We start from the raw sequence: 15,849 nt of genomic DNA on the forward strand, positions 1-15,849 counted from the left end.
AACTATACTTAACTTCTGAAGACACTGGATTGAAAAATGGAACAACAATTGGATACAGTTTTGAAGTGGTGTTATTGCCTCCGTTTATAGAGAGGCAGAATGGAACTGTTTTAATGCAATCAGTAACTGAAGATTTATTTTTTATATCCATTTCCTTAACTAATGCAGCCGTCTTGGTCATTGCACTTGAGTATTTCTGAGTGAATTTGCTATCAGGAAAAAATTTTGTAAATAAAGGTTGATCGGAAGCATTCAGTGGCAGGTTTGTGCTCCAGTAAAAAGGCAGAGAACAGGCATTCTACATTAATAACTTTTTGGTCCTTTGTTTCCCCAGAAAAATTGGATTTTTCGTTTTTTTTTAATGGAACTCATGTTGTCCTTAGATTTTTGTCTGAGCACGTATTTGAGAACATCGGCACTTCCACTGTGCGAAATTGAAATATCGTAATGACAAAAGGTACATATCGCAAGTGTTCCCTTGAGGACATAATACAGTCAAAAGTCGTTAATTCGGACTACCATAATCCGGACCTCAAAGCTAAAAACTTTCTGTGCATGCGCCGCATTGGCACATGCGCATAGGCATTTATGCGTAAGACCTTTACGACTGCGCATATGTGTGTGCGCAAGTGCAGAATACGTTTTCGCGTGCACGTTTTATGTACAACGGATAGTATGAGTTAAAATTATCTAATTATCTATTTCATTTAATGTTGATGATTGCATTTTTCTTTAATCTTCGAATTGGATCCGGTTTATTATTTCTTGCAGACTGTAAGAGCAATTTTATAAAAGTAAACTTGAAGAACTTTCTATTATGTCAAATAGAATTTCCGATGCTGGAGCTCCCAAAGGGTCTACAAAACGAAAGTATGTTTTGATGTCCATCAAACAAAAAGTGGAATTGCTGCAAAAAATGGGTAAAGACATGAAGAAGGTGACAGAGAGGTTAGTGAAAACGAAAAAATTTCAATTGACAAGTTAGTCGGTATCCTCGGCACAGCAATTACGGGACTTGAACAGCGGAACTTTCGAACAAGAAATTATGTCTGTTTATAGAATTAAAGAGAAAGTATTATCACATAAAACGAAGCAACTTAAACAACTTACATTGAAAGAAATGTTTAATAAAGTAAACTAAGCTTTTTTTGTAACTTTTGATACCCTTTAGATCATAATTGTTCTTTATTTCATAAATTAAGGTTTCATATTTTTAATTATAGAATTTCTGCATGCCATCTTACGAGATTTAAACTCATGATCTATAATCCGGAAAAATCGATAATCCGGAATCGCCAAAGTCCCGACGAGTCCGGATTAATGACTTTTGACTGTAGAAGGAAAGTCATTAAAATTGGGAGAAATATATTGTAAATCAGGTTGGTAGGAGAACAATTGGAATTCCGGAGTCTCCCGCCTAAATTGCGAGAGTTGGCAACTCTGTTTTTGAATTCGTACCGGCATAGTAGGTCACGCAGACGTACTAATTGCTATAAAGGGTGAATAAACGAGCTTTACTTTTATCATGTAAATTTTGGAGAACAAACAAGGAAATGTCAGCTTTCGTGTTCTTTTCTCCAAAAGGGAAACAAATAGGGTGATCGCTTTATGGCTAGAATAGTGACCACCAGGTGAATCGTATATCCCTCTTCAAAAATAAAATATATAATTGATACTGGTGCGGATGTGTCGGTATTACCAAGAGTATGCTCTGTATTGTAGGCCTTTGTCTTTCCTGATAACCTGTATGTGTTCTAAATGTAGTAGTGTCACTATATTAATTCACAGAAATGATGTGCTAGTGGAAAATGTTTAAAATTATTGTACATAAATATAATTTTAAGAAACAAATACTGAATACTAAATCATTCCATAGCGTGATTTCTGTTTAAATTGGAATTTTATTTCAAGATAGAAATTTGTTTTATTTAAGGGGCCAAAGAGCCGTGGCTGCATGTAAGCCACATGCAACCATGGCTTGCACATGCTGCATGAAAGCCGTGGTTTGGCTGTGTCTAATGTACGTATACGAATGTTGCTTGCCTATGAGTCTTACTTTTAAGAATGTATGTGGTATGTTCCCTTAGTTAAAAAAATTTTATACATCCCAAAGATTAAAATCTTTTGTGCCAGTTTTAAAATCTTTTGGGTTTGCTTTTTAATAATAATTTACTCTGTTTTTTAGTTGCTGTTCAGTGCTTACAAACTGCATATGATATTGGTGACAAAGACTCTGATTTACTTGCATTGACTTGTCCTTCATTGGAAGAAATTTTCCTCAAGTCTGTCCCTACGTCCGAGGTGAATATTATATTTTATCATCACATCATGTTTGTGTGTTCACATGTATAATTTACATAGCTGATACTGTATAAATTTTGAATTTTGTAATATTTTTCTGATGATTAAATTTGCAACAAACATCAGTGTTTCTTTATTGTGCACTAACAGAGTGTTCTTATTTCTCAATAATGCAATTTGTAGTTACAGTAGTACTTTGTGTAAGAGACATCTCCAAACAAGGGACACTTCTGTTTAAGTCCCGGTTCCTTTGAATTAGGCACGTGTTTACCTCTCAACCCTTTCCAGCACACTACCTTTTTAAGTCGGAGTTTTGATAAAAAGGTAGGCATTCTAATTAGGCCTAGAGGAGTACACAAGTAAAATTTTGTGAAGATAGCACTTATCGTTTTAATTCTGTGGGTGTGAGCTTCGAAAAGAGTGCTGAAACGAGCATTGTTGTCAATGAACTGACTAATGAGATGCAGAGAAAAAAAGAATACAGACTCTTAGTTGTCCTAGATTATCGGTGAGCCTGGTCTGGACACACCTAGGGTTCGCCGTCTGATTTTAAGCAAGATTTCAAGGTAAAAATTTAAAACTAATATAGAATAAGGGGATTAGCATACAGCCACAAAAAATAACATAGAAATTTCTTTTCAAACAATTCTTTTTATACCCTAAAAAAAACTGGATGATTTCTTTAAAAAATGAGGGTCTTAAAAAACTAAACATGGCTAAAATATATGGATTGGTTTGTGTTGAGCTGCCATCTACTATAAATAAAGAAGGTTCAGAGTAACCTATAGTAACCTTTAAATCCTTTTTCATTCAAGTTTTCTTTGCGCACAGAAGGAAATTTTTAGGTGTGTCCAGACCGTACGCACTGTGCTGCAAAGGGTTGATAAGGGACACATCTATATAAAGGACAGAATGTCTGGTGGGTGTCTCTTACTGGGAGCTACTACTGCATGTTTTTACATGAAAATTTAGGTAATTGTTAATTTTCAATTTCTGAGGATGTTTCCTTTTGACATTAAAAATTGTCATTTAAATTTTGTTGTACTTTAAATCCAATGTAACATGTAAATTAATTTTTACTGACAGTCGAATTAGATTTCAGAATTATGAAACAAGATCCTTTTGTCTTTAAATCACATTAAATTAATAAAACATTTAGTAGAACTCTGGGAAGGATGATTAATGTTTTATTAACATATCAAGATAGTATTTTAAATGTCTTAAGTATTATATTGAAAAAAAAATTATTTTTATTGATTAGTATTGTGTATTGAGAAAAAAAGTCATAGAACTGGCAGATGACAATTTATTGGCAGAGAAAAAATAACATTAAAAGAGCCTTGATGTGATGAAAAACTGATGAATATATTTTTTAGAAATCAAAAGCATTCAGTATGCAGGCTAAACCAGCTAAATTAAAAATAATCTCGCATTTTTATGTCAGCATTGTTTATTAGAAAGTAAAGAAACTTAAAAAAATGTGGCTTGCTTAATTTGGTGGTGGGATAAATCCTCTGTGACCTTTTACTTTATGCAGTCACCTTCTGTTCTCAGCATGTGTACAGCAATCTGTTTTTACGTAAAAAAAATTGAAGTGCACTAATTCACCATCCTTTATTCTAACATTGTGCTTGCAGTTTTTCATTATGCATTTCCATAAAATTAAATCATTTTAAGAAGTACAACTTTATGGAATGACATTTTGGCAATTCAGTATAAAAAATCACGACTTTAATATTTCCTTCATTTGTTAGTGAGTTGAAAAAAAAAAAAAAAGCACTAATTTCAGAGCTGTAAATAACTGCAGTCTTCATACTAAACACAAATTCACCTGTGGTGTTTGGCTTTATGTAAATACCTACAAGTAAATAAACAACCTGTGATCTAAGTAAAGTGTATATGATTTAATAACTTTATTTAACTTTATTTGAAAGCATGGATTGTAAATTTGATAAACTATTAACCGTTCGAGCATTACAGGTTTTGAAATTTCAGAGTTCCTCAGAATGTCATGAATAAATGGTTATTTTCTTGATTCTAATTAAAAAAAACAACTCTCTCACTTTGTACCTTGATTCCTCTTCTTCCAATATACATCCAACCTGAAGTTGGATACATTAAAAGCTGGCAGAAATTTTCAAGTGTAATGAATATGAAAGCCACCCATCTATATGAAATTTTTAGTCCATAACCTTGAGAGGGTTATAAAAGCTTTTTTGATTAAGTAATAAAGTCTTTGGAAATTTCTTCAGTGTACAAGATATATCTGGGGTTGACGAGATGTCGTTTAAGTATTTATTTGACTCTACAAAAGAAGTTTATTTGTACTCTAACTACAGATAACTAGAACGAGACAGATTTTCATTAGCCAAAATGTATATATATTAGTGAACAGAAAGGTGTCATTTCCCTTCAGCAGCCCATATTAATCACACATACATGTGTGCGTAATATTTCAGGATGAACATCATGCTAAGTTACCCCTGTGGAATCCAACAGACTTATTTGTTGTCATATTTACAATTGAAATACTTGTAACAGAAAGCTAATGAAAATGGACATTTTCTATTTTTATATTTAGGGGTCACACGATAGCTCAAAGGCAGGTAAAATGTGAATTAGCACTACCAGTGAACCATATTTGGCCAAAATTTGAAACATGTTATTTCCGTCATATCTCAAAGATCTTGCCTTGTTGATTTTCAGAGAAGTTTTATAGAAAAGTTTGAAGAAGGCTCAGAATCACGAACATAGTATTTGAATAGCACAAACTCTCATGTTTAAGCTTTAGCTAGTTTCTGATGACAGGATTATGGTCCTGTTATATATGCACTGTAGAAGATTGCCCTCCCTTTGTGATTACAAGCAGATCAATGTATAATAGTAATTGCTAAATGCAATCATTACTACGCAGCCAGTCAGCTTGGAAGTCACATTTGTTGCATCGTAAGAATGAAGATACCTTGTGCTGCAACAGAGGCTTTGGTCAGTGTGGCAGATGACTGGAATATATTCCAGGTGAACTGTTGGAGATTGCCTTTTATGCAATTAATACTACACAACCAGCCAACTTGTATGTCACCTGTGTATAGCATAGGAATAAAGATATTCTGTCATGATAAGTTTTGTCATTTGAATCACATATTTATACTCAAAGGGCAATTAATTGTGTGCATTTCATTCCAGTCATAGAGCACTGTAAAAAGCATTGGCATTAGTGCCAGAATCGCTGAAATTGAACAATGTAACAATGGGTGTTCGCTAGGGCAAATCACTTCAATCTGCCTTAGGATTCTAAATGTCAGTTCATCTAGTGTGAAAGGGGTTATATATACAGTAAAGTGTTAGCTCATGTGATGCCATTGTTAAAGCATTTTTTATGGATGATAATAATATGCCTCATCGAATGACAATGGTTGAGAATTTCTTGCAGGTTGAGAATATTCATTGAATTGACTGCTATGCTTGCTCTCCAGAACTTAGCATCACCGAATGGGTCTAAGATGTTATGGGAAGGTGAACTGCAGCCTATATTCCTTTGTTGAAAAACATGTAAGCTCTAAATTTTGCTATAGGTTAGGTTGTTTGATTGGGGCAAAACAATATGTATGATGCTTTTATGAAGGATTTGCAGGAGAAATTGGCTCATATTCATGTTACATATGGGCAAAACCACAAAAGCTTCTTACAGGCAGCCTGCTCAGTGTGCTTTGAACCCAGTTTTGAACTACAGTGTTCAGTAATCTTACTGTTATGCCATTGATAAGTCCATACTCTAAAGGAAGACTGGAATAATTTATTCAGCTGACTGGCCTGCACATTTGTGGGAGCTGAGTTGTATTAAGTTTGTGTGGGTCAGTATAGAAAGGCAAGTAACAGTTTGCATGAGGCCTAATTCATGCTTATGGAGAGAAAGTAATTTTGGCTTCATTCAAAAACTGTTTTAATTATCAAATACTTCAGGTTATAAAAATTCGCCTTGCTGAGGAAAGTTTAATTTTCAGCACATATCATTATGTTTGACTTCTTAAAAAATTTGAATTATTAAGTTTCAAATAGTTGCAATTGTACCCTGTTTATGAGTATATTAGGAAAGCTGTCAAATGCCTATTTAACATAAAAGGTATAAACAAAAATATTCAAAATATGTAAAAGGCTAGCATTTTAGTAAATAAGTACAGAGATGTAGCTGATTCATTTGTTTCTTCATTTAGTATTCAAAGTAGCCAAAAATAATGAAATGTTGATTTGTTTTCCAAAATTATATTAAAGTCTTGAGAAATATGGAAGGTTTTTGTATTTGTATTTTTGTATTATTTTTGTATTATTATTATTTGTAGAAGAGTGTTTAATAGTGCAAATCTCCACAAACTTACCTAATATTTTAGATGACTTTAATTTAATATAATATTCTTTATATTTTTATATTTCAGGCAGAAGAAGAAACAAGTAGTGAACATTCAGGAAATAAAGCAGAAGCAATGAAAAATCTTGGTAAATCAAAAGTTTTTACTTTTTATGAAATAATCAAATTAAGCAACACTAGGCCAAGTATAAAGTTCCTTCGACTTATCGGGACTACTGTTTCTTCTAATCACTTTGGCAAACATGTTGGAGTCCTGAGTAAGAACAGGGAGTTTACTAAAAACTATGTTGCTGAAAATGTAGAAGATACAACCCCTTGAAAGGGTTTAACTACCCTTTATTTTTCACAGTTTACAGCTGCTCCCGCACTTCCGGATACAAAGACCAGTACTTACGGTTTGAAACGTAAAAAATAAGAACTACAATCTAACTAAATTTAAATAAGAACTAAACTCAACTGCTTTACAAGGATTAGTAGTGCTAAGATTTTCCTTTTAATCTTTATGCATTAGTAACGCTAAGCTTTTCCTTTTAATCTTTATGTTTGTAGTACGCAGAATGCGGGAAAACTACAATATGTCTTCAGTATCAAGAGGAATAAATTTCTGGCCTTAAAGGCAGACAGCAACTGACTGAAAAGCGTGCGTGAGATAAGGTAGTGAAAAGTCTCTCTCTTTCTTGGTTAAAAGCCACAACTTAAATACTTAACAGTTTGCAAGCTCAATTTGAATATTAAAGTTAACCATGTTTATTCTGGCCGGAAGTGGAAAACGAGGGGACAGTAAAGTTTTAAAATAAAATAAACATTAGTAAAACTTAAAATCCTTACAGACTTACTGATCAGGGTAAAATATGTTCCACATAAAATTCTTATAAATCATTATTGATTTCCTTGTATAACCAGGAGGAATTTTTAGATGTGAAAATTAATTTATTTTATCTGAAAGCAAAATTTTCAAAATATATTTGTGGAAAGCTAAAAATGGAATATGTATACAATGTATAGAGAATTAAAGTATGCACAAGAAATAGAGAAAGTGCTTTAAGTAGCTAAATGTAGGAAGAAAATATAAAGCAGCTGAAATATAATATTTCAATGAAAAATTTCGAAGTGAAAAATATAAAAATAGGCATTCCCAGAAATGAAGTTTCAAAAAGAATTAAATATGAAGAACATTATATGTGAATGCTGAAAAGTGTGAAATATGCTGAAAGTGAATGTTGAAAAGCATGAAAAACTGATCATTTCAAATGTAACACAGAAAATAAAACAACAAACAAAAATTTTGAACTGTATACAGATGTTCAAAAAATGAGAGATGCCATCTGAATGTTTAGCTTTGGGAGGCAGCATCAATCAAATGATTTCCAGGAACTTTATGAACTCTTCATGAGTATTGCACAGCATCAATGAAATGTTTTCCCGGAACTTTATGAACTCTTCATAAATGAGTTATTGTGTAACAGACAATCCACTAATGCCTTTTTCCTATTTAAAAGGCTGTAAAAGTAAGCATTTATGTTTCTAGTTATATTAAGTTCCATTGATATTTTGAAGGATATTCTTTTTTCTCATTGTTCAATGTTATCATGTGGTTGATGTTACCAAAATTGTTGTGGACAAATGGGATCACATTTAACATGTCCTACCATATGCATAAATGTTTTAGTGGAATTAAATATCTCTATAAAGTAATTTTACCTTACCAAACTGGTAAAAAGACCTGTTATTTACTTAGGAAATAATTTGTGAAGCTATCCTAAGAAATACACTCAAACTTGTTTTTGTGCGGTGGATAGGGATTGGATGAACAATATTGCACAAAACTTCACAAGTAGCTATAAAAATAGTTTTCCCAGCACAATTAAAATTTTTTTTCTACGGTGAATAGGGACTGCATAAAAAAACTCTCACGTAGGAAATGACTCAAAACCTTACGAAATTACTAGAAACTGCCTTTTTAACTGAAATCAAGATGCAAGGCTCGGCAGCTACTTGGAATCTCTCCAGACCTTTTAGAGTCTGATTTAGGAAATACGTATGCAAACATTTTAAAATATTTTATTTACATATGTACTTATTTTACACATACAAAACTTTTCAAAATGTGTAACCATTATCCTTTGTAGTTTGACAATACGTGAACGTTTTTGTGGTAAACTGATTGAAAATTGCTTTCATTGCTTGAAAATACTACCTCACACTCATTTAGAGTTGACTATTTTCGCTACCATGTAGGTGGTGATCAGTTTTTGCGACTGTTGTTTCACTAGACACTTGTATATGTCTTGGTATCCAGATGTACAAGATTGAAGCTCCTTTTTTGATTGGTTATTTATTATATTTTTAATGATGTCTTCATCAGTTATGTTCCAAATTGATTATAGTTTTTATGTACTGGGGGGGGGCACCCACACAAAAACAGGTTCGAGTGTTATTGAATATAATGTTTCAGAATTAGCTTTTATAACATATTTCTCCTTCAGTAAATATTGTTGCCTTTTCTCTATGAAATAAAACACATTGTTTATTCATAGAATTTATAGCATACTCTGCATTACTACTAAAATCTGAAGTTGCTTCATGGATGTTATTGTCCTTTGAATTGTGAGTAGTTTTTTTTAATCGGTATTTTAGAATTACAAACTTTCATGACGTGACCTTTTCATTTACACCTGATATATAGCATTGTGAAATTTACTCTGTGTATGATCGTGCTGATCATTGCAAACTAGGGCATATTCCATTTTGACATTTGTAGTCAATAATATTTTGGAAATAGTTTTTTATAGTTTACTTAAGATTACTTTTACTGTTTATATACTCTGTTGAATTTGAGTTGACTATAGTAAAAAAAGGACATGAATTACCTATTAAATAAATATTCTTTTCCTAGTTTGCAGTCATTTCTGTAACAAATCAGCATGGCAACTTTTACAGAATTTTTATAATTATTAACAGTTCCTATACTCTGTTATGGAAAAGTGTGTCCTGTGTTTTGGGTGTAATAAAAATTGCAGAAATGCCATATTGAAGTGGTACAGGGCACTGTTGAGCAATAGGCAAAAGCATTGTGGTGGTATGAATTATCACTCATTTTGCAAATTTTTTTAAGCAGTATGTTTAGCTACATGAATAGAAACCTTGCTGACATATATCTTATCTATTAGGCTTTGCCCAAAATGTAGCAGCTACTCAAAGGAGATACAGAAAACAATTCCTGAGTACATCCTTTGAGCAACTGCTTTGTTTCTGTCTGTAGCTACAATAGATAAAATGCATGTTAGCAAGGTCCACATTCCTGTTTATATAATGTTGGATATTCTGAAGGGGAGGCTGATTTATGTAAGCAGAGTGCTTTTGCATACTGCTCGACAACACCCCGTACCACCTGAATGTACCATTTCCACACGGCCATTTCATTACAAAATCTATTTACTTGAGGTCCTCTCTGCAAGTGTCAACTGTATTCTTGATATATATATTTTAAGTTTTCTTTTTGTGTTATTAGTAGTTCATTTTTTAGTATACATTTTATGAATTTATTTTCAATATCCTGAAATATTAATGTTTCATATTGCAAAATGTGCTCACATGTTATCCAGAAATATGAGATGCACTGTAGGTGTAGAATTTTGATATTAGAACTCTAGTTGGACGAAACAACTGATGTTGCAGAGTGTAGTCAACTTATTACATTTGTGAGGTATGTCCATGAAGTTATTACATTGGTGAGGTATGGTTGTGAAGTTGCCATAATGGACAAGTTTTCTGCTCTGTGGAAACATGAAAACAACTCCAAAAGGGAAAGTTATCTTTCAGTATATGAAGGACTTCTTTGATAAGTATGATTTGGATGTCAATATTATTGGTTCCATGTGTACTGAAGTTGCCCTGCTATATTAGGAAATAAATCAGGATTTTCTGCAGTGAAACAGATTCAGCATATACAAGGTATGCACTGATTCCTTCATTAATATTAGGGTTGCCATGCTACCTGGAAAACCGGGAGAACCGGGAAAAGTCGGGGAATTCGAAAATTGACCAAAATATTCAGGGAAAAGTCAGGGAATTTAAGTATTTTTGTCAAAATCTGGAAAAGTCAGGGAAGTTCATACAATGATCCCGCCAAAAAAAGCGATTTTTGCGCCAACGTCGGAAGAGGTAACTTTTTTGGCGAATTATGTATCACGTGAGTGTCATTCGGGTAGCTGGCATAGAGCCAATTTTCGCAGCTCCAGTTTGATTGTCTTTCAGAAAGGCAAAGCAACTTTCCCGCAACTTTTGGTTTCCAGTATTCTCGAGAATCGCATGTGCAGTGCATGAACTAAAGAAAGTACCTGTTCTCGTATAAAACAAAATGGGTTTAATCCTAGTATACGGTATTATGGAGATTAGAATCAAAGAATATGTATTGTAAAGAAGGAAAACCTCTCTGCAACAGACGTGGCTGTGGCTCTGTTCCATCATAGAGGGAAACAGCTGTGCATGTCTGATGTATCTGTCACCAAAGCTCGAAACCGGTTTCGAAGGTCACGTTATCAAGAGTTCATAAAATGAATATTGTTTAAAATTTCTTAAACCACTTGCGCTAAAAAGACGTGCCACGCACGTCAAGATGCTTTTGTCTCAAACCGCGAGCGACATGAACACCACGTCGATAAGCATTTATCGCAAAAATGAAAATAACGTGGTGCACATGTCGCCTAACAACGAGATTGTTTATTTCTCGAGTTACAGCTCTGGATTGCACTCGCAGATGCGGAGCGGCGTAAATGAGACACTTTACCGCTTGTTATATTGCAGCGCACGGCACCGCAAACCGTGAAGTTTAGTCTTAGCGCAAGTGGTTAAACTCTAAAGGAAAAGGAAATATTTTTTGACATAAGTAAATTAATTCATGGATTAGTTATTTTCAGGGGGGGGGGAACTACGAAAATCCTTTTTTAGAATTATTGCGAAAAATCCAAGAAGAAACGTCCTTTGATAAAACGTTTCTTCTTGGATTTTTCGCAATAATTTAAAAACGGATTTTCGTAGTTTTCTTTTTGTCAAAGAGCGTTTCTTCTTAACACGTGTTTCTCAGTTTCCTGTACACATCGTGGAGAGGGAAATTCTGACCGCCAGGTTCCGTCGCCAAATCCCTTGGCAAATTTTCCCTCCGCATTCTAGCGGCGTAATAGCATTTTACTTGTATGGAACCTTTTCTTCTTTACGTAGACATTCTTTGGTTAGAATAATAATGGGATTTGGCGACATCTTGATGCGCAGTAAACGGGTCATTTTGGTCTTGGCGACAATTTTCAAAATCGTGCCAAAGCCTTACCGTATACTAGAATTTTACCGCAAAATCTTTTTTAACCCTTTTTTTTTTCTTTTTAATAAATACCTTGCCATTTTGCAGTAAAATAAAAAAATAGTAATCAGTCATCTAGAGCCATGTAATATAACTATATTCGCTAAAATATAGATGATTATTCTAATTCAATTTTTAAGTAATTATTTTTAAGTTATTCATATAATTTAATGTTGCTTCTTCCCTCTAAATTTATTTATTATTAGTAAATAATATTTCCAAATTTCAGGAAATTTTCTCTGGCATAATCCTGAAATTAATTGTAGCAGTATGATGACATACCATCACGAAATTTAATGCACATATTTTTTCCTTATGTATGCTGCAAAATAAATATAAAATACCTCAATTTATTAAAATAGATTTCTTTCTTTCGTTTAGCTGCAGAATGTCTGCAAAAAAAGCCTTATTTTATTCCAGATTGGGAAGATTCTAATCTCAATCTTCAGTGGAGAAAACAACAACTATTATAATTATATTTGTGTTTTCAAGTGTTAAGGTTTTAAGAACATACTTCACGCAAATTAAATTTACCTAAAATCTAACCTAACTATTTAGCATTGCGTTGTGATTTATAAGGACCGGATTAGCCTCGTGTTGAACTGGTGATGATCATGAGTAATAATTAAATAAAACATACATTTGTTATCCAATATATATATCTTAAATTTTATTAAGTTTCTTAAGTGGAAAACTAAACAAAATTATCAAACAAAGTATACGAAGAATAATTAAGAATAAATGTCCTCCTGGGATTTATTGAATAATTAAGTGAATTTGCTACACAATACAAGTAATACCATAATTAATTTACGTCTTAGCACAGCCAACGTACATTACGGATAGACTGGAATTTTCTTGAAACACACCTGGAAAACCTGGAAAAGTCAGGGAATTTCATTGTCCTGTTTGAGTGGCAACCCTGTAATATGCTCTGGCATAAAAAACATCACCTCCTAAAATAATAATAATAAAAAAAAACTTCTTGACTGTTTAGTGGAGACCATCAACTAGATTAGGGGTTATGATGAAAACCACTGGCTCTTTAAGTTGTTTTGTGAAGAATATGGAAAGGAACATTTGGTTTTGGTTTTTCATATGGAAGTCTGCTGGCTGTTGTGGTATTGCTTTGAAGCTCTTTTTTGAACTGTGAGAAGTAAAAGTTTTTCTAAAGGAATGAGATTATTATCTCTTTGGAGAAGTAGAATCATAAGAATTCAACCAAATATTAGCATATTTGAGTATTTATTTTTCCTCTTATTAATGACCTGAATCCAAGGGAGCAATGTAAACAAATTGTGAGAGAAATATTATCACAGATGGGTATTTTAAAGAAAGAGATAAACATTGAAAATGTGAGTTATAAATTCATACTCTTTCAATTTGGATAATATGTTAGATGATGAACTGTAGGAAGATCATTCAAATCTGCACAGAAATAATATTCTTGAAGTGCAGTTTTTGAAAGCAGTACTTTGAAACTATATTGTTATGAATATGTTCCCAAAATTTTGTGTAAAGACACTATGCTCATCATATTTGCCAGCAAGTCTGAATTTAGTGTTCTTTTGTCAAATCAGAACATAATTTAGAAGTCGCTTGGATGCTCAAGCAGATGTGGGAATTGGTTTTAGGAACAAAGTGCTATTAGTTTAGCCTTATGTAATGAATAGGAATAAAAATGTCAATTTTTTGAAAGATTTATGCACATGTTTTCGTAATATTTCTTATATCTGTGTTTAATTTTTTATAATCAAAATATGTAACTTGTTTTCTTTTTAGAAACTGCTTTAGGCAGTGCAAAAACTTATTAAAGGTATTTAGGGCTTTGGGACATGGAAAAAGTTTTGAAACCATGCTTTTGTGTAATATGATTATGAGCCAATTTATCTGGAGTCATTTCAAGGCTGTCTTCCTTAGGAAAAGGTTCTTAATTTCATTGCCATTATTAGCCTGCCAAACTTTCATGTATTTTGATTCTGGAAATATTTTAGAATTTGAACTATGTGTAATTGAAAAAGTAGGCATTGGGATCTTAGATGCCAGATTGAATGATAATGTTTTATATTAAATTTATTCTCACTTTTGAGGCCACAGTGGTATTAGATGGTGGATGGGATGATTCACATCCATTATTTGAGCATAATATAAAGATGCTTAATGTATGAAATCTTAAGTTTGAATTTCCCGTTTTTCTATTTTCATAATCGATGTTAGTTTAATAGGAATCCACTTCATTATCCATTATTTCATTTTGGATGTATTTAAAAGTTATTTTGTTTGATTCTTTTTTATTTTTAAAAATGCTGTTGAAAGTATTGAAGACATCTTAGATTTTATGCCATTTTGTAAAACCTAAATGTATTTGCTATTTTTGCCTTCTTTACAGGAAATGATCTAATGAAAAGTAATAGATTTCATGAAGCAGTTAAGTACTACACTGCTGCTATTGAGTTAGACAGTCAAAATGCTATATATTATGGAAACAGGTACAAAATAGTTGATTATTCTTTTATTACTGTATGTTATGGTAGGAACAAAATTTTTAAAATTTTTGTTAATTCATTGTTAAATTTTTTAAAACTGACCTTTTTTTTAAAATTTTGGAATTTTCATTGCATGTACTGTTAGGACTTTTGTCATAAAATTATTGAATTTGCATAGACTCCAACTACTGTGGATTCTCTCTAGTTTCAGGGAAAGTTCCTTGAAATCTATGAAATATGGAAAATACCAAAAAACCATCGATTTTATGAGAGAGAGGCAAAGGACATGGTTTACAGACCAAAACCAACTTATTATTCATCTTAAGATTGGTGAAATACTTGTTGGATCATGGATCATATGTTAAATTATCTTGCTTGTTTTGAAGAGTAGCTAGTCATAGATATGTGAATTCCAACCCTTATACATTTCTAATCAAGCATCCTATAGTGAAGGCCTCTGCTAGGTCCCATTCGGTTAATGTATAGCAAGGAGACATTTTTTATATATTTGTGAATTAGCTGACCCAGAATAAGAGGCTAAAATTATTAAACCAGAAATTAGACTCATATTCCGCTTATACAGGTAAAAGCTAGGTCAGCACTGCTGTAGTATCATATGTGATTAAGGTATTGCTGAACTTTACTAATTGTTAAGCTGACACTCCAGTTTTGAGGGAGAACATTCTGGGAGGCAGTATGAGTGTCTGCCACAGACTGTCATGCATTAAAGCATCTGTAAGTCAAGCAGTTTGTACTGTATGAAGCAAAGACTTTTCAGTTGATTATTGCATAAGAGGTGACAGTAGGCGGCAAGTAAAGATTTTAATGCTATAAAATTGAAAATTGAAAAAATGTCAAAACTTTTTCATAAAGAAGAAACAGATATAATGAAACCTGAATGCTATTTAATTGAACACGACTTTCCAGTTTCAGTTTTTGACCATTCAAAGTCGCTTTTAAATGCAGTGTTTTCAAATTCTGCCATGGGGGGGGACTATTTCAGATGCAACTTATGGAAGTTTTTTTTAAAGGAGGGATGTATTTCTACCAAATTTAGATAAGGAAACTCTCAGAGCCATTCTCATTGGAAAAGTAAGCGAGCATACAAATGAAGAACTAAGTTATGAAAAAGATTATCGAATAAGAATTACTAACTTCAGAAGTGTGGTACTTATAAATCTTTACATTCATAATTTATAAATGAATTATGAATAATTTTGTTTATGAGTATATTCTTGTATAGATGTTTTGTCTCTATCTAGAATTTCATTCCTTCTCTCCCTTTTTAGAAATCATTCCGAAAACCTCATAAAAATATAGTTTATAGTATTATTTATTGT

At 32.6% G+C, this 15,849-nt stretch overlaps 1 protein-coding gene across 2 annotated transcripts in view; it reads left to right on the top strand.

The window, feature by feature from the left end:
- Positions 1 to 15,849, top strand: part of LOC118194920 (small glutamine-rich tetratricopeptide repeat-containing protein beta-like) — a 111,062-nt gene that overhangs the window by 31,891 nt on the left and 63,322 nt on the right. For both annotated transcript variants that reach the window (XM_035366133.2, XM_035366134.2), the window contains 3 exons: positions 2,186 to 2,301; positions 6,735 to 6,795; positions 14,413 to 14,512. In XM_035366133.2, coding sequence (XP_035222024.1) covers positions 2,186 to 2,301; positions 6,735 to 6,795; positions 14,413 to 14,512 — 277 coding nt within the window. The remainder of the gene's footprint in view (positions 1 to 2,185; positions 2,302 to 6,734; positions 6,796 to 14,412; positions 14,513 to 15,849) is intronic.

The sequence above is a fragment of the Stegodyphus dumicola genome, chromosome X1 (assembly GCF_044657685.1).
Source record: "Stegodyphus dumicola isolate Sdum_Otavi_A_Nest chromosome X1, ASM4465768v1".
In the NCBI taxonomy this organism is placed as follows: domain Eukaryota; kingdom Metazoa; phylum Arthropoda; class Arachnida; order Araneae; family Eresidae; genus Stegodyphus; species Stegodyphus dumicola.